General features: G+C 33.9%; 1 protein-coding gene across 2 annotated transcripts in view; it reads left to right on the forward strand.

Annotated features, from left to right (window-relative positions):
- LOC117237625 (protein slit) overlaps positions 1–13,175 on the forward strand; it is a 214,169-nt gene extending 200,994 nt beyond the window's left edge. For both annotated transcript variants that reach the window (XM_033501781.1, XM_033501780.1), the window contains exons 18-30: positions 181–382; positions 474–545; positions 1,264–1,335; positions 2,920–2,991; positions 3,075–3,238; positions 4,473–4,692; positions 6,451–6,760; positions 7,124–7,337; positions 8,174–8,635; positions 8,885–9,085; positions 9,513–9,662; positions 10,088–10,227; positions 11,458–13,175. In XM_033501781.1, coding sequence (XP_033357672.1) covers positions 181–382; positions 474–545; positions 1,264–1,335; positions 2,920–2,991; positions 3,075–3,238; positions 4,473–4,692; positions 6,451–6,760; positions 7,124–7,337; positions 8,174–8,635; positions 8,885–9,085; positions 9,513–9,662; positions 10,088–10,227; positions 11,458–11,544 — 2,366 coding nt within the window. In that variant the 3' untranslated portion in view covers positions 11,545–13,175. The remainder of the gene's footprint in view (positions 1–180; positions 383–473; positions 546–1,263; positions 1,336–2,919; positions 2,992–3,074; positions 3,239–4,472; positions 4,693–6,450; positions 6,761–7,123; positions 7,338–8,173; positions 8,636–8,884; positions 9,086–9,512; positions 9,663–10,087; positions 10,228–11,457) is intronic.
- Positions 13,176–21,304: the final 8,129 nt, after the last annotated feature.

A 21,304-nucleotide genomic window follows, 5' to 3' on the forward strand; every position in this document is an offset into this window, starting at 1 on the left:
GTATTTTTACATTTTTCAAATAATATTTATAACATTTTTTGAGATTCATAGGCTGGTGAAAGACGAAGGAATTTTTTACTTACCCAATATCTATCTCTTCGATACGATATCTACATCTTTGATTGTTGCAATTGATCTCGAAATTAACGATACATCGTCTGTCTATTTTACGAACCGCAGACGACAGCGTGGGTTGCCTAGGTGACGATTACTGTCCACCCCAATGTAATTGCGCCGGGTCAGTGGTGAGATGTTCGAGGTCTCAGCTTACAGAGATTCCACGTGGGATTCCGCCGGAAACCACCGAGCTGTATTTGGACGTGAACGACATCAAGACGATCCAGCCCGAGAGACTGAACCACCTGAGGATTCTCACTAGACTGTAAATAAAATACACGTGTGATGTTGTAACGTTGCCGAGATTGAAAAGAGAAGAAGAGACTGAAATCTCGTTTTCTTTCTTTGCTTTTCAGAGACCTAAGCAACAATCAGATTGGAATGCTGTCCAACGATACCTTCAGGAACCTCACCAAACTGTCCCACCTGTAAGTCGGCACCTTGATTTTCTCTGCGAAATGCCACTTTTGCAGATAAAATATTCTTTCAGCTTTTTATTCACAATTTTATATTTTGATGTAGGGAATATTTTAATTGAATAATTTATCTGTAAGATTTTCTAACCAAGGAAGTTTTGTTACTTCTTTTATGAAAGAAAATATAGAAGCAAAAATTCTGAGATTTTTATTTATACTTTTCTTATCCGTAACACGTTACTGAAACTTGATATTAGATAGTTAAATTCAACTTCAATATTTTGTTTCGTCAATATTTCTTCTTTAATATTTTAAAATGTAAATTATGATCTTGGAGGATGAGAAAATTCTTTGATGTCATTTCTTCAGCCCTTCTATTTCTAACTATTTTATTATTAAAAATATTATATCAATCTCTAACACATTTGAAAAAGGATTTCATCTTTAATTAGTTTTATTTTATTTTGGTTTGCTTGTATTATAAGTATACGAGGCTATCTCTTCACCGTAGACCCTTTTTATTCTAATTATAAAAACAAGAGAAAAATAGATAAAAATTATACAAGAGAAAAATATGACAGATCCTCTTTCTTATGTATCTACTTAATTATCAAACGATGCTATAAAAAATAATCAATAATCTATTATCAAATTATATTACAAAAAATATTCAATGATTCATCACTAAGTAATATCAGAAAAAAATAACACATGGCCAATACATTTTCAGAATTATCAGCTACAATAAGCTGCAATGTGTCCAACGAAATGCCCTGGCCGGCTTGAAATCATTGCGGATAATGTGAGTTTCGAATTGCATAATTTTTATTCACGAACAATGCATAGATTTATACCTTCCTTTCACACGCATTGAATATTTCGAATCGCGTTTCATAAATCACGAGGAAAGAATTACACGAAATGACGCGGTAAAAGAGAGCGAAAATCGTGAATACAGTGGCGAGGGACCATTCTTCTCGCGGAAGTACCATTTTCTGGACGAAACACCGGAGCTTTCAGTATGCTTTCGGTTCTTTGTGAATGCGTGAATTCGCCTGTAGTTGGGGAAAAACAATTGATAATGGTACATACATTAAGTTTCGGTAATGGAATAAATAAAAGCAACGATATGGGGGGAGCGATCTGTATTAAATTAATGGGCGAAAGCGTGCCATTTTGTCGATCACAATCGTTCAATGATTTATTGTTTATTCCGCTGATTGCGGTATTAATTTCTTGATGCGGGCAATTTGGGGAATAATTGTTCTTTAACACCGTAATTATTATAATTAATTCGTTAAATCATTTGCATGTATATAAAGTCATAAACAAAACAATTTATCGAGATCGATATTACGAAATTGATTCGCTTTAAGCGGTCGTAAGGGAATGTATCATATTATATTAGTAAATAATTACTCGAGTACCGATAGAAACTCTATGGCGATGCTGTGTAGTAATATCGATTTTGCTCATAATAATAGTTATTAATATTACACACTTGAAGAATTTTGAAGTATCAATAATATTAATTTATTTCGTGAAAAACGTAGTCTTATCAATATAAACATTAAATGAAGATGCGTATGATGTATTTTTCTCCATCTTTTACAATTGTTATCTTTCTGACTTTTCTGTTTCTCCTCTTTCTTAAAGCTTTCATTACTTTAATTCCAGCTTTCAAAAAAATTATATTATTTGTGGGATGAATTTATTTATTGGATATTTTGAAATCTTCTTCCAAAATTTATATTAGAGCTTCCGCATGAATATCATGGATATATCATATTAGTAACGAGTATGAAGCAAATTTTAATCCTATATCATCTATAAAAATCTTAATCTTATATCAAGATTACATTAGTATCCTTTGTACTGCGTCATTGTCACAGTGTCCTATTGTTACAGTGTAATATTACGTTCTACCATGATGATACACGAATACAAAATTAATTTTCCTATAATACCACGTTCTGATTAATCAAATATTTTGCATCATCTGTAGCAAATTCCCTTACGGTCTTCAAATACAATACCCCTTTATTGCATCGAAACTATAATGCGATCCATAGCATAATAAGCAGACTACGGATTTTTATGCGTCTACACAAAATAACACTTGTTATAATACTTAAGGAAGTAAACAAATTCTCTAGCTAAATTCCATTTTCTCATTCATCTTTCTAACAATATGAGTTTGCATGAACATCTGCAGTCTAACGATAAGATAACGCGCAGAAACCGTTCCGATAAGAAGTTAACGCCACTTTATTAATTGTTCGCGAATCTACTCGTAAAATCAGCTTAATATGCATGGAACATAAACTAGAACACCATAACGTAGACTACTTCAATAATGATCGTTTAAAACCCCGATTTACACTAGGTCTCTACACGGTAACGACATATCGGTGATCCCTGAGGGCGCGTTCGAGGATCTTCAATCTATAACACACCTGTGAGTACCCTCTCTCTTGCGTTGCCCAAGCTAACGCACTGGTTTCTCTAGCGTCGATAATTCACCAACTGGTGTGTTTATAGCGCTCTGGGGTCCAACCCGCTCTACTGCGACTGCAGCATGCGATGGTTGGCCGAATGGGTGAAGAAGGATTACGTGGAGGCCGGTATCGCGAGATGCATGGAGCCACCAGCGATGAGGGACAAGCTGTTGCTTACGACACCTGCGACCGCATTCCAATGCAAAAGTATGTATTTCCTCGACAGTTATCGCGATCGTGGCGAAAGCGGCCAGCTGTTGGTGATCAGGTTTATCCAGTAATTGAATATGACGGATTTTACGCTGACTTCGCAGGAATGTCTTTTGAATATGAATTCTAAACGTTGTTACTTTGTACACGGTGTGTCCGATAAACGATATTGAAAGTTCAACAGTTGGATAAAATCGATACAGGTCGAAATAAGATAAAAATGAAGATTACAGAAATTGTGACTGACGCTCCGTTCGTTGATTATGGATATTTAAAAAATTACTGAAATAAGATCGAGCCGCGACAAACAAACTACACGAAAGAATGCAAAGCAGTGTAAGAGGATGTATTGAGTTGGAAATTAAATGATTGCGGATTTTGTCATTACCACGTAATGATTATGGAGTATTGATCCTCGAGTCCAGCAAATATTAATAGTATACTGATACTACTAAGTATCTAAAACGGTATATAAGAATACATTTTATTTATTATTGGTATAATAATAAAATAGCATTACCTAGTTATGTATTTTTACGAAAAAATGTTAAATATCAAAACGATTTCATTCAACGTTCTTAAAACCTTACTCCAAAAATTGAGAAATTGAAACGGTAAACGGCGTAAATAGCAACAGTATGAGAAACCTTTTTTTTAATGGAAAGAATAATGTAAATTCTATACAGAATATAATATGGTGGAAAAGGTTAGGAACGTTAGAACTATTTATTCTATTTAGAACTGTCTGTGTTAACCTTCCGGACAAAGCTTTTTAGTTCCTTTGGGGAAATAAAACTAGTGATCATAAACATAAATTAGATCGTTGTTAAAAAAGAGGAAAGTATAATATAAAAATAAATAAATTTATCATTTCAATGCACTTTTTACCATTCACTCTTCCTCAAAATATGTAAAGATAATAAGCACGGTATGTGCATAGTATTCGAGTTATAAATAATGTAAAACAAGAATGCGTTCTTTTTCTTTCTATTAAAAATCTTCGTTTCTGACACTTGTGCTCCTCGTTTATCAATTTCAGCTCCTCAGTTTCCAAACTATTCTGATCAACTGGCCACTATCGCTCAACGATCGACAAAATGTTCCGCACGTGCAGATGTTTTTGATTTCTCACTGACCCGTGACGCAGTCTGTTTAGTTCATGGTTTTTTGGCCCGTTGTCACAATGGGGTACTAAAATTGCTCATTAATCGTAGACCTTTCTTCCGCGCAGCCAACCAACAGCCAGCCGAAGTCCTGGCCAAGTGCGACCTGTGCTACACCTCGCCATGCCAGAACGGAGGATTTTGCGAGGCGCTCCCGGACCGGAAGTTCCGTTGCAAATGCGCGCCAGGATATCATGGGGACCGGTGTGAACATAAAATTGACGCGTGCTATGGAAATCCTTGCCGGAACGCCGGAACTTGTAAAGTATTGGAAGAAGGAAGATTCAGGTATCAAACGTCTTGACTAACCTAATGTAGAGAATTTCTTGGCAAGCTCGTTCGGGTCTGATTTCTATTTGCTCGTTCAGTGGTGCCCGTAGAAACAACGTCTGCAAGGAATTGTAATCCAACAATGACGATTTCCATTTCCCATTTTTTAAAATGATCTTTTGTCTTAAATGATTTTTTGATGTATTGAAATGAATATATTTTCGACGAAAATTGCATTTATTTCACGTAGAAAAATAATTCAGTGCTCTATGTGCTCATCAGCACGTATCAAAACGTATATTTATTTTAAAAAATTGAAATATACTTTTTATTTTTACTATCTGAAATAATGTTTACTAATATTGGAATACAATTAATCTCTAAAAAGGATTGTTGATATTTTTCATACGTAAAACCTGTCAATGTTCTGTCATTGAGATTGCAGTATTAAACAGATACTTTATTATATTTACAACTACTTTTTATTCATATCAGAATTCTAAATAGTATCGTATTATTTAAAAAATTAGTTTATATAATATCTCAAGTATGTATTTAAAAAATTTTAATAATTATAGACATATTAAAGATCTCGAAGATATCTCAATTTGAAAAAATAAAATAAATTAGAAAAATAAAAGCACAGAATTGTTCATACATCTAATATTTCATATAATTTTTGATATTGAGATTTCCAGTTGGACTAGAATTCTGCTGCAAACACAAAATCACGAGATCGAACGTGTGCATTTGCTGTAGCTCTGCCGATTTCTTTTGAATCTTCTACTGATACGGAAGGCAGTAGTGTTGGTCAAAAATTGAGTAGACGTGCACGAAACGTACCGATGTATTTAGCAAGACAGTAGCTTTGAGCATCTACTGTGTAGAGTATTGTATTGATCATGTCAAAAGTTGAAATTGGTATCGTTAAATAGAAGCCTATAATTTGGCAAAAGTATATTTCACTGTCTAGTAGTTTAAGTCAATGATTTATGAATCCATCTGTCGGATTCAATATTTTCTTTTTCCTTTTTTACATTTTTTTTTCTTTTTTTTTTAATTTATGAACATGCGATGGAAGACTTAATATTGCTCCGGTGATGTATTTTCTGAAAAAAATACACAGGCAAGTGTATTTGCATTGTAAAAGCGTTGTTTAACGTATAAGTAGAGTATGAAATGTAGTTTCAGTAGCAGTAAATTGCACGTACAAAACGCGTACACTGTTGTATGAATAAATAAAACGGGACCTCTGCACGTGAGCCCCGAAGAGTAGAAGGTACACGTAATAATCTATCGACGAAGTGATTATGATTCAGTGGTTCTTTCTTCGAAAGCAATCATCGAGCTCGGACCTTGTTTTTGCTGAAAAATATCATGGTGAAATATCTTAAGGAAAAATTACTATCACAAATTATTAATCACCGAGAATTACCATCGAAGCAATTGTGCCAATCGTAATTTTTATTAAGTCAATATATTAGGACAAATTGCTGATACAAGTCTGAATATTAAATATACTAGATGGATTAGGCTCGTAAAATTTTACTAAACTTATTTAATTTTATTGACACGCTATATTCTTAGTTCGGTAATAAACAAAGAATGCTCCAAAATTAAAAAATTGTAAATTAACCGAACTCCAAAAAATCGATCAAATGTTAAGAAAATTATTCGTCGATAAATTAGTTACGTGTACCAAGGTCGATTGGCGGATATACCGCGATCGAAGGTCATGGTCAATGTCTCGATTGACGATCAGTCGGTGTGTGACAGTTGCGACTGCGCCCCCGGGTACAAGGGACTTCGATGCGAGAACAACGTCGACGACTGCGAGAACAACAAGTGCGCGAATAACGCAACCTGCGTCGACCTCGTACAGGCCTACAGATGCGACTGCACCCCAGGATTCATGGGCGAGTATTGCGAGGAGAAGATACCCTTTTGCACAAAAGGGCACGACCCCTGCGAGAACGGAGGTCGCTGCGTCGACCACGGGACCCACTATAGCTGCGAATGCCCAATCGGGTTCACCGGTCTCAATTGTTCCACCAACCTGGATGACTGCGTTGATCATATGTGCCAGGTACCTATTTTTTATTCTTTTTTCTTTCTCATCCGACTCTTGCACCATTTTCCACTCATACGTGGCATTTTCTATGACTGAAACACTTCTTCTTAATTCTAATCTTTGAAATCTAGATGACGGATTCTATTTTTTCTATTTTTTAAGAAATAATTATTAATATTAGAATTATTAACGCGAGAATAAATGAAAAATTTAACTTAATTTAGTGTTAACTAAAATCGAAAAAATGAACTTGCATTATGATTTTTAAATTACAAATTACACTTGGGACGAAAAATGTAGAAATTTCTTATTTTCAACTACACGAACCGTAATAAAATACATTGTGTTTTATGCGACAAATATTCTTGTATTTTTCAGAACGGTGCTACTTGCATCGACGGCATAAACAATTACGAATGTAAGTGCGCGGCGGAATATACAGGCAGATATTGCGAGGCAGCACCGTCGACAGCCATGCTCTATCCACAAACTAGTCCATGTGCGCACCATGACTGTCAGCACGGTGCATGCTTCCAACCTGCTCCCGCTTCCGCCGCGGACTATCTTTGCCAGTGCCACCCCGGCTACACCGGTAAGTGACTTCTTTCATAATTTTAGACTAAATAAAGACCACTATATTTCGATTTTACGTTCTACCATCAAATGTAAAGATAAATTTCTTCGACCCCTAAAATTCCGCCAGAATGCAATCATATTATATTAGTCATGAAATAAACTAAACATAAAATTCGAAATAGAAATATATTAAATTTAACTAAATGATCGATGTATTCAAATAGAAAATGATATGGCTAAATAAAAATTGTCAAACAATAGAGCGCAATATTAAATATAGCATTTACGGGAAAAATCCAATAACGCGTCTTTATAAAAACACCATCGATACTCACCGACAACCGTATGATTAGATAAATATTTTTCAAAAAGCGGAGTGAAATATTAAAATAACATACGAAAAAAGAGTTCCACGCGAAATACCATCGATTTTTATGAAAAACCGTATGACTAAATAATATAATAAAAATTCTCCAAATAGTAGAATATAATATAACAATAATAGCATTGAAATATAAATAATGGAATGCAATATTAAAATATTCTTCATAAAAAAGATTCGGTAATAGTATACAAAAATATCATCGGCCTTTTACACAGAAGTATTATTTAAACTAATAAAAAAGTCTCATATGTTTAAATAAAAGTTTTTCAAACAGCAGACTGCAAGATTGAAACAATACTGATACAATTATACCATACAAATGTCCACTATTGTTTGAAACAGTGGATTGCGATATTAAAATCCATCTGTTATATACCACACATTACATAAAATTATGCAATATGAAAAATAATCGATTCGTCAAGTAATTTGATCAAAAGTTATCTTATGTAAAAACCTAACTGCAGGAAAACGATGCGAGTACCTGACGAGTTTGAGCTTCGTGGACAACAGCTCGCTGGTCGAGCTGGAGCCGCTACGCATGAGGCCCGAAGCGAACGTGACCATCGTCTTCACGACCACGCAGGAAAACGGGGTTCTCCTCTACGACGGCCAAAACGGTGATCACATCGCCGTCGAATTGTTTAATGGCCGTGTCAGAGTCTCATACGACGTGGGTAACTATCCAACCTCGACGATGTACAGCTACGAAATGATCGCCGATGGTAAACCTCACGTGGCTGAGCTTCTTGCGATCAAGAAGAACTTCACGATGAGGGTCGACCGTGGCCCTGCTAGAAGCATTATTAACGAGGGTCCGAAGGAGTACCTGAAACTCATCACGCCTATGTATGTCGGCGGCGTCGCTCCGGAAGTCGCCAACATCGCGTTTACAGAGTTTCATCTGAGGAACATCACCAGCTTCCAAGGTAAGCCTCGAGTTGAAAACTGATTAGGTGATCGAGTGAAATATATGAATGTGTTTTTAGAATGATTTTGCTTGACACGTTGTATAGAATTTTTTGTTTATGATATTTATATATATATATTTTTATTAGGATATTTGCCTTGTATTTGAAATTTAAATTAAATATATTAACTTAAATTCAAAATATCAAGCTATTAGAATCGAGCAAGAAAATTTTCATCCCAATAATTCTCTTTCTTCTGATTATCAGGCTGCATCACCGAGATGTGGATCAATCACAAATTGGTAGATTTTAGCAACGCGGCGAAGATGCACCGCGTAACTCCTGGATGCATGTCGAACGAGGAAGAAGCTGACGAGGCGCGAGACGTCATGGAAGCAGAAGGAATTATGGGCGGCAGCAGCAACGAGGAATCGATGCCACAAGAGAATATGGCTCACGAACACTCCGGTATAGTTCAACGACTTTAAGCTTTATTGATCAATTTAATATTGTATAGTATACACACATATTTTATATCCTGTTACATTAAATATTTAATATTAATATCATAATACACGGAACTAATCCTACACAAGCAAACGTGTATTTTCATAGTCTACAGGTAAATTGGATCTACATCTGTCTAATTGTTTTACTGTTCCGAGGTTTGAAAATTTTTTCTTGCAATTCAAGTTGAAATTCTTTTTAAAGAAATTGAAAGATAAAATTTTACTCAAGTTGTCGAAGGATCAATTTGCCTACGGGAAGTTCATGTTAATATTACTGATATTAAGTTATTAATTAACATTAGATGTGATATAAATCTAATAGTAAGTGTTATACGTAACATTAATATTTGAAGGATAGCAGGCTAATAACACATTTCTTATTGCAGACATCGTTATGACAGGACCTGGCGCGATAATTTCCGATCCCTGTGCGACACACGAGTGCAGAAAAGGTTCGCAGTGCGTGCCATCGCCAATGGGAAACGGATATACGTGCCGGTGTCAAACTGGGTGGCAAGGACGGTATTGCGAGAAAGGTATACAAATTTTTAGTATGCTCGATGGATTTCACCCATTATTAATATTTTTTTATATTATATTCATATATTCATATTCATTTAAATATACATACATTAAAATACAAATATTTACAGTAAAATAAATGATGAAATATTAATATGTCTTATTGAAGTTTTATATTCATAAATTACTTAGTATAGAACAAGCCATATACATTCCATGATTTTGAAAAATTGTTTAAAATATCCATTTTAAAAAATTGTAGAAGTATTACAATGGTTGTGCAAGTGTCTCTGCAAAAAATACATAACGAAAATTTTTTAAATGAAGTAATAACTACAAATTTTTGGCAAATTTCTATCGTGTATTTTGTTAAAATAAGCGTCATGGAAATGAAAGGAAAAGATTAAAAAATTTGGTAAATGGGGTGCATCTGTTGCAGCACCGACGTGTCGCAAAGAGCACACCAGAGAGTATTACAGCGAGAACGGATGTCGGAGTCGACGACCAGTGAAACTTGCCAAGTGTTGGGGTAGTTGTGGCAACTCATGCTGCCTCCCACGGAAGACGAAACGGCGTAAGGTACGATTTAATTACGCGAAGTACTTGCTGCTTCAATATTTACCCTCTTATCAGTAGTATAAACCTTGCCATAGTCAGGCATACACAGAGTGTTAGACGAAAGCGGACAGAGACAAGTAACGCAAATTTTTATATACACGAACAATAGCTTGGTTTCGGCCACATTTTCAGGAAAAATTAAATGTTATTTTCATATTTATTTAAACCAATTCTTTTAAATATTATAATATTATAATATTTATTAAATATTATAATATTTATGCTTGTAAATATTTTCCTAGACATTGTTATTGAAACATAATTGCAGGAAAAATTTACTTTATTATGTTTCTGACTATATTTAATCTTATTCTTCTACCTATATCGTTACAAATGTACAGTAATAAAAAAAAGTTAATATATTCAATTTAGAAACCGAATAGAGAAAATTGCGTTATTTTAAAAAGCATTGTATGAGAAAATTATAACATTGATATATTAATTGAGAAAAAGTGATTGAGAAATAAATGATATATAATACGATTAAAATACCATTATTTGACTTTATAGAGTGTAAACCGTATGCAATCATATCATGTTTCATCAACGTTGCAATTAGCTTCCTCAAGAGAGATTCAGATATGATACATGTCATTTATAAATGAAACACTGATTGTGATAATAAAATAGAATATAATGATAATAATAAAATAACTATGTAAATGATATAAACGAGTCACGGATGACACATTTATTTGTGTATCGCTGCGATACAATTCCTGCTGGATATGATTTTCACTTCAAAGATTCGAATAATAATAATTGTATAAACTTACAGTATGAAAGCATTAAAATATCAAGCAATTATTAAAATCGGGACATCTATGGCACATTTATAGAGGTCGTATTTCTTCCAAATATAGCGGAATAATTCCTGCTGGATATGATTTTCGCTTCAAAGATTCGAATAATAATAATTGTATAAACTTACAGTATGAAAGCATTAAAATATCAGGCGATTATTAAAATCGGGACATCTATGGCACATTTATAGAGGTCGTATTTCTTCCAAGTATTGTGGAATAATTGAAATATTTGAGATATTTAGTATATCTGAAAAAAATATGTCTGCGAAACTTTGATTTTACTAATTATTCCATAATTATTTCCAAACTTTATTTCTGTTATTCTCAAATCTATTGCAACCTGAATTTCATTGAAAATTAACAACGAAACGTTGACTAACCGTAGGTTCGATTGATCTGCGTCGACGGTATGCGGTACACGAAGGACGTCGATCTAGTGCGCAAATGTACGTGCACCCGGAAATGTTACTAGCCAGGACCGAGGGACGTCGAGCGCCACAGGTGTTCCATAAATACGCGTCGAGACGTATCGAGACTGAGAGGAAACCCCCGAGAACCGAGACAGTGTCCCAATTCGAACTTTCTACGTTCACGAGCGATATGGCGAGAGTCGATCGCCGATTTGCGGATAAAAACCTTGCTCGACGCATCCTCGTCGAACGCGTGACGAAAGCATTGGGGCCGACGGCACTGCCAGGCCGAACAATATTTAAAACAAGTATCGAAGATAAAAAGAAAAGAAAAAGATGGACACACACTCGCAAAAATACAGCACACAGCCGGCTCAGTGTGATAAATATTCGAACGTGCAGGAAAGAATTATATTGTGCGTGCGTGCGGATCATGGACATATTCGAAGGATATTCGGGGAGAGAACAGTAACAACGCATACAGCGCTAGGTATTATATTAACCGACGTATGTTCAACAATTTTTGGAGTGGAAAGTGGAAATTTTGGTGCGAGAACACGGACCGCAGACGACACACGCGTGTTCGTGCATATTCACCGTAACCACGCGCATGAATCGTTCGCTCAGTGTGAAATAGATCTAATGGATATGAACGGTTAGTGGTGAGTTGGTGGTGGTGGATTATGTTACGATCGAATGTAAAAAAATTCACGCTTAACGTTGACCGATCTCTCAGAGATTTCTCCTCGTTCGACGCGCTTCGATTACGAGCGACGTCAAACGGGAGGCAATCCTTTTAGCTCGAAAGAAAAATATGAGAACACGGTGGACGTAACAATTTTTCGAATAATCGTTCTAGAGAATGTTGTTAACCAAATTCACGAAAACCTTCGTTGTATGTTCAGTGTGGCAAGCTTCGGTTTTTCGATGTGAACAAGAATTTAGTCTGAGAGGTCGAGATTTATCGCTGAAGAAACGTTTCCGCCAGAAACGGTGGAGATTGTGAACGCTTACGCTAGCGTTGCTGAGCTTTCTGCAACTATTTTCCGAAACCTGACCATTTGTAACTGTAACTTAAGCGCAACTCAATCGAAAAAAGAGAAACGAACGCAAGCAAGATGTTAACAAATGTGTAAAAGACAGCCGCGTAAGTATTAAAGATGTATAGCAAGTTTACGTGTTTCTCTGAAAAAAAATATTCAATTTTCCCAGTTAATCGTGGAACTTGATGGATTGTTAGGTCTATTGTCCTCTGAGTAAACGTTTATATAAAACAAGTTCTCGAACAGGTAGTTATGTTTACACCGGTTAAAAACGATCGATATCTGGCAGATGATTCTCGAATAATACACACACATGCACATACACAAACACACACTGAAAGATTAATTATAATTGGATCGACAAACATTTCCATTTCGACTCGTTTCGTCTTGTTATTACGTATTTTAATTACCCTGTATCGTTTAAGCTATATTTACTTTTTATGAAGATTTAACCTCTCGGTATTTAGTAGTGGGATAATTTAACGCAGCGGAGTAAAGTATATATTTAAAAAGACGTGCCGCGTGTTTCTTGCCTTTTTCGAACGTTTCGTTGCAATATTGGCGATTCTCTATGGTAAAATTACTATTTGACACGATTATAACGTTGGTTTATTCGAAGAGTGAGCCAACAAAAAAAAAATTTATTTACAATAAAAAAATTCTTAATTACTTAATTATCGAACAACGATCAAATTTTGTTAAATAAATTAGGCTTAAGGGTTTTGAAGTTCTCTAGTAAAAAAGATTGAAATAGAGTTATTTTGAATGGCGATGTTGCTTCTATTAGATAACTTAACGCAATAATTTTTTTTCTAATTGTTACCTAATAAACAATCGATATCACTTCTAGTTAATCTTTACAGATATCTAAAAATTCTCAAATTTTCAATTCTTTTATCAAATCAACGAATATATTTTTCTATTTTAAAAAAAAGCAACCTTAAATAATTAAATAGAGCTAAGGCGATTTCCTTTCGCAATATAATGTTCAATAAAAGGCAAGAAATCACCAGAGGTAAACCAAGGTCTCTGAAAAAGGACCAAAAGCGACACCTAGAGCCTCGAATATTTCATTCCACGGCCTAAGGTACTGTCTTCGAGGGTCGATCGCGCGAATTGCATCTTCGGGTAGTCGCGATGAAGAGGAACAGGTCGACGAAATTCGACGACCTCGTGTAGAAAGACGAATTGTAATGGTGAAGAATAAAATGAGCGTAGCTAACGCGAGTTTGGGGTCAGAGGATCGCGTAATTATTTTTATATGAGCGCATTATTTAAATGATCGAGCGTCAACGATGAGTTTTCTGATTGTTTTCATCGGGGGAGGCGTGATTCGTTCGGAAACTACTTAAGTCCCTTTTAATGTTTCGCGTACCTATTTAAAGAATCGTGTACCTACTCTGCGGATAACTGCCTTGCATCTTCCACTGCCAGTATTTAAGTCGTATATTTATATCCGTCGTTACGAACGACCCAAATCGCTTGCTGGATCTATTGTCATCGATCGATTGTTCTTCTCGCACTTTCAAACACCATTCTTGTAGAACCCGATTTGTTCGAAGCAAACGAACTTTCTACAGTGCACAATCGAGCCCTTTGCATTTTGAACTTCGCAGGAAGATGACCTTGTTTGATTTGAATATTTGATTCATCCTATCTTTTAACAATTTAATTCTTCTCCCTCTTACTATTTCTATTAAAATGACAGATTTAAGAGGAATTAGTACGTTTTATTTTTATCATTTTAACATCAAAGAAGTTATGTTCATTTTTTACAATTTGAAATATAGAGAACAAAAGAACCTACTACAAAAACACGATTGTCCCTTTTGTATTTTAATCTTCATAGGCAGATAATTTTGTTTGATTAGAATATTTAATCAACTGAATTCGTAATATATTTGATTCTTTTTCTTTTTATCGTTTTTATATATAAAAAAAAGAATGAGGGGGCTAGGTTCATTTTCTTCAAAGGTAATTTAAAGCACAAAGTAATTTTCTATAGAGTACGATGGAGCCCTTTGTACTTTTACTTCTACGAGAAGATCAGCTTATTTGATTCAAATTTTTGACCCATTGAATCTTTCAAGAATTTCATTACTCTTTCATTTCTTATTTTTGTTAAGAAAGGCGAGAAAAAGATTTAGGTTCATCTTCTTGGAAGACAATTTAAAACACAAAGGGTTAATTCAGTCGACAAAATACTCAGCAGTACGTGCACGGTGTTCAGCGTTTTCCAACCCTTTCGGTACGAGCGATACTTTTACTTTGGAGAACGAAATCGATGCCTGAACGAAAACGAGTCGAATGCCCGCTGCGATTCTCCGATCTAGACGTTGGATAATTCACCAATTTTCTTTAGATTTTTTTATATTGAACGATTTTGTAATCTTTATACGTTAAGGATTAATTAAGTTAATATATTACTTATATTCGAAGTTACACGAGTTATTCGTGTAATTTTCTACGTTTATATAATATGAATTTTTGTAGAAAGTGTAAAATGAGCGAATATTTATGAAATAAATATTTATCGAGAAGGTTCGAATTATCGATTACAATTGAAAGTCGTACCGAAAGGGGACCAACGAGAAAAAAGAAATCAATCTTTCTTATTACATTTAGATTAGATCGTATTATAGTCATTCGTATAATTTTTAAGCACGACGAATTAATATCTTTATTTCATGTTATCGTCACTTCTATCAATATCTTCGATTACTTCGTATCGTTCGGTTTGTATAGAATTCTTTACGATCGAATTATTTTACTATTTGTCCATTCGTTTCTTTCGAATGAGGGTATCGAACAAAAAAGTGAAGGAAAAAGCAAAAACGAGACGAAACTTATATCGTAGCGATCATGTCGAATGTGTTACTTATCGTTAATGATTTTCTTTTTCTCTTTGTATGCAGTAGAAGGAAAAAGGTAATAGGTGTACCATAGCGACATATTTTACGAGTTCATAGTATTAGTAGTAACATAAGTTGCCTATCGCGTTGCGTTTGGAAAATTATTTCTTCGAAATTGCTAAAATTTAGTTTCACAGCCACAGGTCACTGGAAATTGTTGTTGTTGTTAACACGTTGTTCGTTAATCCAGAATTTTATACATTTTTTTAAGACGTAACTTTCTTTTTTAATAAACTTTTCAACTTACAACACGCGTAAATTTCCATAATATATGGTTTTTAATCTTTTCCTAATTTCGATTAGTAAATGAATTGTATTAATTCTTTTTATATTAAAAAAAAAGTAATAATAATAAAACGATGGCGAGCAACGTGTCAAATTGAGTACTTGTAAATGAAATTGAGAACAGGATAAATAGATACGATCGAAAGCTTTCAGAATTTTGATGACTTTGATGATTTAAATCTTCCATACCGACGTAGAAGACTGACCGTTAACTCCATCTTCAGCACAAAAGATGTGTGATGAATGAGTAAGAGATAAAGTAGAACAAAATTGCTTTGATCAAAAAAATTGTATCAGCAAATTAAGTGAAAAATTGCACGAACAATGTTTTCCAAATATTTTATATAATTGTTAATTTACAAAAGTTCTCAAGTGAGAAACATGGTCCTCGCAGACTTTCCATTAAAATTCTAACTCACCTTTCAGTAATTAATTTTTAATTTAAAAATAATTTTTTATAAAGAGGTTCTCATTCAGAGAAGAGATATTTTAAGAAATATCTTTTATCATATACATGCTAGCAATTTTGTATCTGGAACATGAAATTGAGAAAAATAAAATCAAGTTAAAGTTTGTGTCCAAAAATGATCAAATCAGTAAAGAAAGTTTACATTCTTCAAAATTGTTCAAATTGCAAACTAAGACGCCTTCTTAGAAAATTTGTTATCACGGTGGAAAATATAAAGAGACGGTTCTATTATTTGCAAATTCTAATAAGTTACTGGAAAAGAACATAAAAATATAAATTATTCCGAATATAAAACTCTATTTTACTTTTCGGTTGCAAGAACATGGAGATCGAGTTACAGAAACTCAGTAACTTCACTTCTAGTCGCGTATTTCCGTATTCTTTGTAATTATCAATTAACATCGATATGCTGAAAGCTGGTCGATTCCTTAGAGAGAAAAAGAAAGGAAGAAAAATAGGATAGCAGAGGCCAGGCTGAGACAGAACGAGTTTAGAACCAACATTGCCGGTTACACGAAGGAAGTTGCGAGGGCCGTAGTCATTAATCCCGCATTCGACCAAACATAACGTGCGAGTAATTCTCCTTGTAACGAGATTAACGTTCGCGCGGGACGTTTAACGAGAGGAAGAAAGAACGAAAAGAGAAAGGGAATCGATAGAAAGGTGTAAAGGGGGAGAATGGGAGAGAAAGATATAGGATTTTCTACGAAGCTTAACGTCTATAACTGGACAATAATTGAGATGAGGCGATCGAGGATTCGATTTAAAGAAAAAAAGTAAAAATAAAAATAAAAATCGTACGGGTGGGGAGAGAGAGAGAGAGAGAGAGAAAGATGAAGAAGTGTTCGAGACTTGTGATTGCTCGAAATTCCTAACGAGTTATATTTGTACATTTACTTTACGAGAAACCTTAATATATTTCACTCGATCGGTGGATTATAGCGCATGCGACTGAAGTATACCAGTTTTAAGAGTCTTACGCTTAAAAGTATAGCAAATGCTTTTTCGTTCTCGGACCAGCCTACGAATGTATTATTCCTCGAATAGGAAAAGAACGACGAAGGCGCGCTCGACCGCGCGTCCATGTCCGAGGCAGCTCGTTTCGTTTATTCGGGAAAAAAGAATGGAAAACGTAACTAAAAAAAAAAGAAGCATTTGTTTCGTCGACTCAACTCACTACCTAAATAACTGTAAACTGCGTAATAAATATAATTATTATTGTTCCTTCTCGATATTCTTGTCTACTCGTTTTATTTTCCTTCGTTCCCCTAAGCATTGAAAACCCCTGACAAAACTGTACACTTATGGTTCTAGATCCATAACTTCGTATAGTTGTAAAGATAATAGAAACGTTCTGTTTCTCGGTATGTAATACTTTCTTTGTTTCTTAAAAACTACTTAACTTAAAGATTAGCAGTTACTCGGAAAGAAACGCCGAAGAGAAGAAAAAAACTACATGTCTAAACATAATTTATAGCCGTACAGTACATACGTAGTAGTTTAAAACGAAGATATCTATGTTTACGTAATGTAATAAATTCTCGAACTGCAGACACTACAAAATAGATACGTATATGCAGAATTTAATAAACTTTAAATACAAGTACTTTCGATTTATTAAAAGAGATATCGTTGACTTTCTGTAATATCCGTAATTTAATTTTAAAATAAATTCTTTATATAAAATAATAAAATTCTTTATATTTAAAGACTTTCGATAATTCGATCTAATCGTACTTTAATTATTAAAGTGATCGCTCTTTCTTTCGATTCTGAGATATATTTGTTCCTTTGGTAGCATGGTTAATTGATAATAGTTTATAGTACTTTATATTTGAAGTAAAATATATTAAACAAGGTATCGTATTATCGTAATTAGTTTGATTGAGGCAATTTGTTGAAACGAGCTAGGATCCAATTCTTTCTTATCATTATATCTTATTTCGCAGTTACGTAAATAGTAGTATGTGAGGTAATATGTCAGCCAGCTCGTGACCATGAATACATCGTTTTAATCGATTCATAAATTATGCTGTGCAAATCATTATACATTACGCATTAATCTTATATAAATATTTTAGCATCAAGTGTCTCGCTGTTTAACCAATGAGATTAACTGTGTTTTTGGTATGCAGTTACTATGTAAAACATACGTAAGAAATAAAGGTTGTTATGATAGTGCGAGAACTTGCGAGAGGAATATTGTGTAATTAACCACGATATGAAAAATAAATTAACGTAATAAATAATATTCTCAAGTGAACTCACAAGATATAAAAAAATCACTAACAATGTATTACGTGACGAATACAATTAAAAAAAATCGTGTTAGTACAGTTATATATTAGTTATCGTTACATAATTTCAAATAAACATCATTATATTAAAAAAACACTGTCGGCAAAAGATATAATAAAAGTGTATCGTATATATCGTTAGATAAAAACTCCTTTCTTTTTTTAATTGCAAGTTTAAGGTTTCAAACTGCCCGTTTAAATAACGAAAGCTAATTCGAAGATCGCTGATTCCTTTTTATAGTCACTAATTTTAAATCGATTCTAGAAATTATGTACTATCAACTTTCGGCTTAAATTCTAGTCATGAGAGGTATGTCAAATGTAGAGAATTAAAATTCAGAATTCGATATTAGAGAACTAGATCGTTGCTTTGAATTGTATTATTTGTCGTCGTCAATATAGATAGAAATAGAGCAAAAGATCGCAAATGGACATTTTCGCTAAGTGGAATCAACGTCAACGACTCCATTACGCAATACACAGTTGCTAGAAACAACGTTATCCATGCAATTAAACTCAATCTCGTTGCATCCCGTTATCCAGTTCCCGATACGCGATACTGTGAGTTTTCTCGCAGAACTTGTGTACAATTTGAGCAAAGTCGATCGCTATTTATTATTGAAAACCAGTTTTAATGATGCACATGATGCATCCATAGAAAATGGAAGCTATACTGAACAACTGTGGCCGGCGTGGAATAAAAGTCGTGAAACGAACCTATTGACAACGTGAAAACCAAGCAGGTAAAACATGGTAAATCCGTTGGTATCGATTTTTTATTTTGGTGATACTTGGCTAAATGGAAGTATTGAAAGTATCATAGTTGAAAATACGAACAATCTAATAGAAGCCCAAAGTTATAACTAGTCATCAGATTCACTATATGACTACCGTATGACTGTAGTAAAACTGAATATGTATCGGTATAATGATAGTAATGACAATACTATTTTAATTACATAATAATGAAAAATGAAACGTTTGTTTTTCCTCTATAATCTTTGTATGGAACTACATATTAAAATATGTAACATGTAAAACACATTCCTGAAACAAAAGTAACATTGAGCTTAGAAATACGAGATCATAGAGGACTTGTAATGCTCCAAATTTTCACTTGTTCTGGAATTTTGAAGGACTAGAAACGATTAACGAAGCCCATTGTTTAAACTCAATTGCGATCTCATAGAAACTACGTTAAATATTTCTTATAGCAAAATTCTTTAACACTTGGATACGACTGCTGAACTCGTCCCTAAATGAATCACATTCAGTTTCATTTAACTCTATCTTTTGTGTTGCTCATTTTTCTTCACTACATGTGATTTTAAATGCGTGCGATTTTAATATTTTAACGTGGAATATATTTTTCAGAAAATAAGATGTGTGTATTAAAAAGATATGAGATATATTTCATATTTTTATAAGAATATGTATATTTCTATACGCTTTTAAATCGAAATAGTAAACAATTTTTAATTTGCTCTTGTTCTCTATTTCCAATAAAATGTAACTTTAAATTCAATCAAATTCAAGTTAATTCGAAAATCAAACTGTACCACTAGTGTCTCTGTCACGTTATTTTTGTTTACTCTATTTCCATTTCTTTAATATTTCGTTTTATTTTAGTCACGACGTCTCAAAAATTTCCTTACTAAATGCAATTTGACGACATCGTGCAATCAATTCAACTTTTACTTAGATATCTTTTCTTAGATATCTTTTAACGATCCTTGCTGTAGTTTCTGCATGTAACACGCGAATTTTGCATAGCTTCGTGGTTTCATTGTAATTTCTTCCAGCTTTTACTTAAATCGTCAAGCGACATATACATAATGCATACATTCGTTGTATGTGTCCTGCATAAAAAGTCAAACAAGGACGATTGCGCCATCACATATATTTTGTTATTTACAAAGCATTCGTTAGAAAAGTAAATCTTTCGATCATCTAACAGTAACATAACACGATTTCATCGTCGCTAGACTGCGGATCTTTATGCAAATTTACATATTTATAAATACATCTACGATTTCGTGAGCCACTGTAGATAGAAATGTGCTTTATCCTGCTAAATATATTATACCATGAATATTCAAAGGATAAATTTTCCATAAATGCATAAAAATTCGCAGTCTAATCGTCACACGCTGCAAGATAATTCTTTCAACACTTACCTATTTATCCTACATTTTCCTATCACGGTACGTATCACGTAATTTCACGGAGAGAGATAGAAATTCCTTCGATACGAAGCTACTGCATAATTATTTATTACCGAGGCACGAGTAAACATGGTTATAAAGGTACGCGTAACGTGTGACAGCCATCAAACACTGTTAATTTTGTTACGAATAGTTGTTAAGTAATTTCGACATCGTGAGCTAAATAACAGTTGCACGGTGTGCAGCTAAGTGATACACATTGCAACATGTAGGCCAAACATTTTAGCAATAATTACCGCGTAATGATCGCGCGTCGTTTATTAAACGATCGTTAAACGTGTTAAATTGACAAATTTGGGGATCGATAGTCGTCACTGAGTCATTAACGGCTGCCTATTATGTTTTAATTAAATGTGTCAACAAAATGAACTTGCAATGAACGTAAATGAAAGAAAAAGATGCGATTGTAACTTTGTTTCTTGTAACTTTGTTAAATGTTTTTCTATGAATATTGTAAGAGCAAGAAGTAAATATATATTAAATTATACATAAAAAAAAATAATTAAGAACTACGATAAAACAAACAGACAATAATAAATAAAATTAAATGGAGGTTTCCATGGTCGAGATGATTCATGATTCAGCAAA

The sequence above is a fragment of the Bombus vosnesenskii genome, unplaced genomic scaffold, assembly GCF_011952255.1.
Source record: "Bombus vosnesenskii isolate JDL3184/JDL3185 unplaced genomic scaffold, Bvos_JDL3184-5_v1.1 scf7180000013394, whole genome shotgun sequence".
Taxonomy (NCBI): Eukaryota; Metazoa; Arthropoda; class Insecta; order Hymenoptera; family Apidae; genus Bombus; species Bombus vosnesenskii.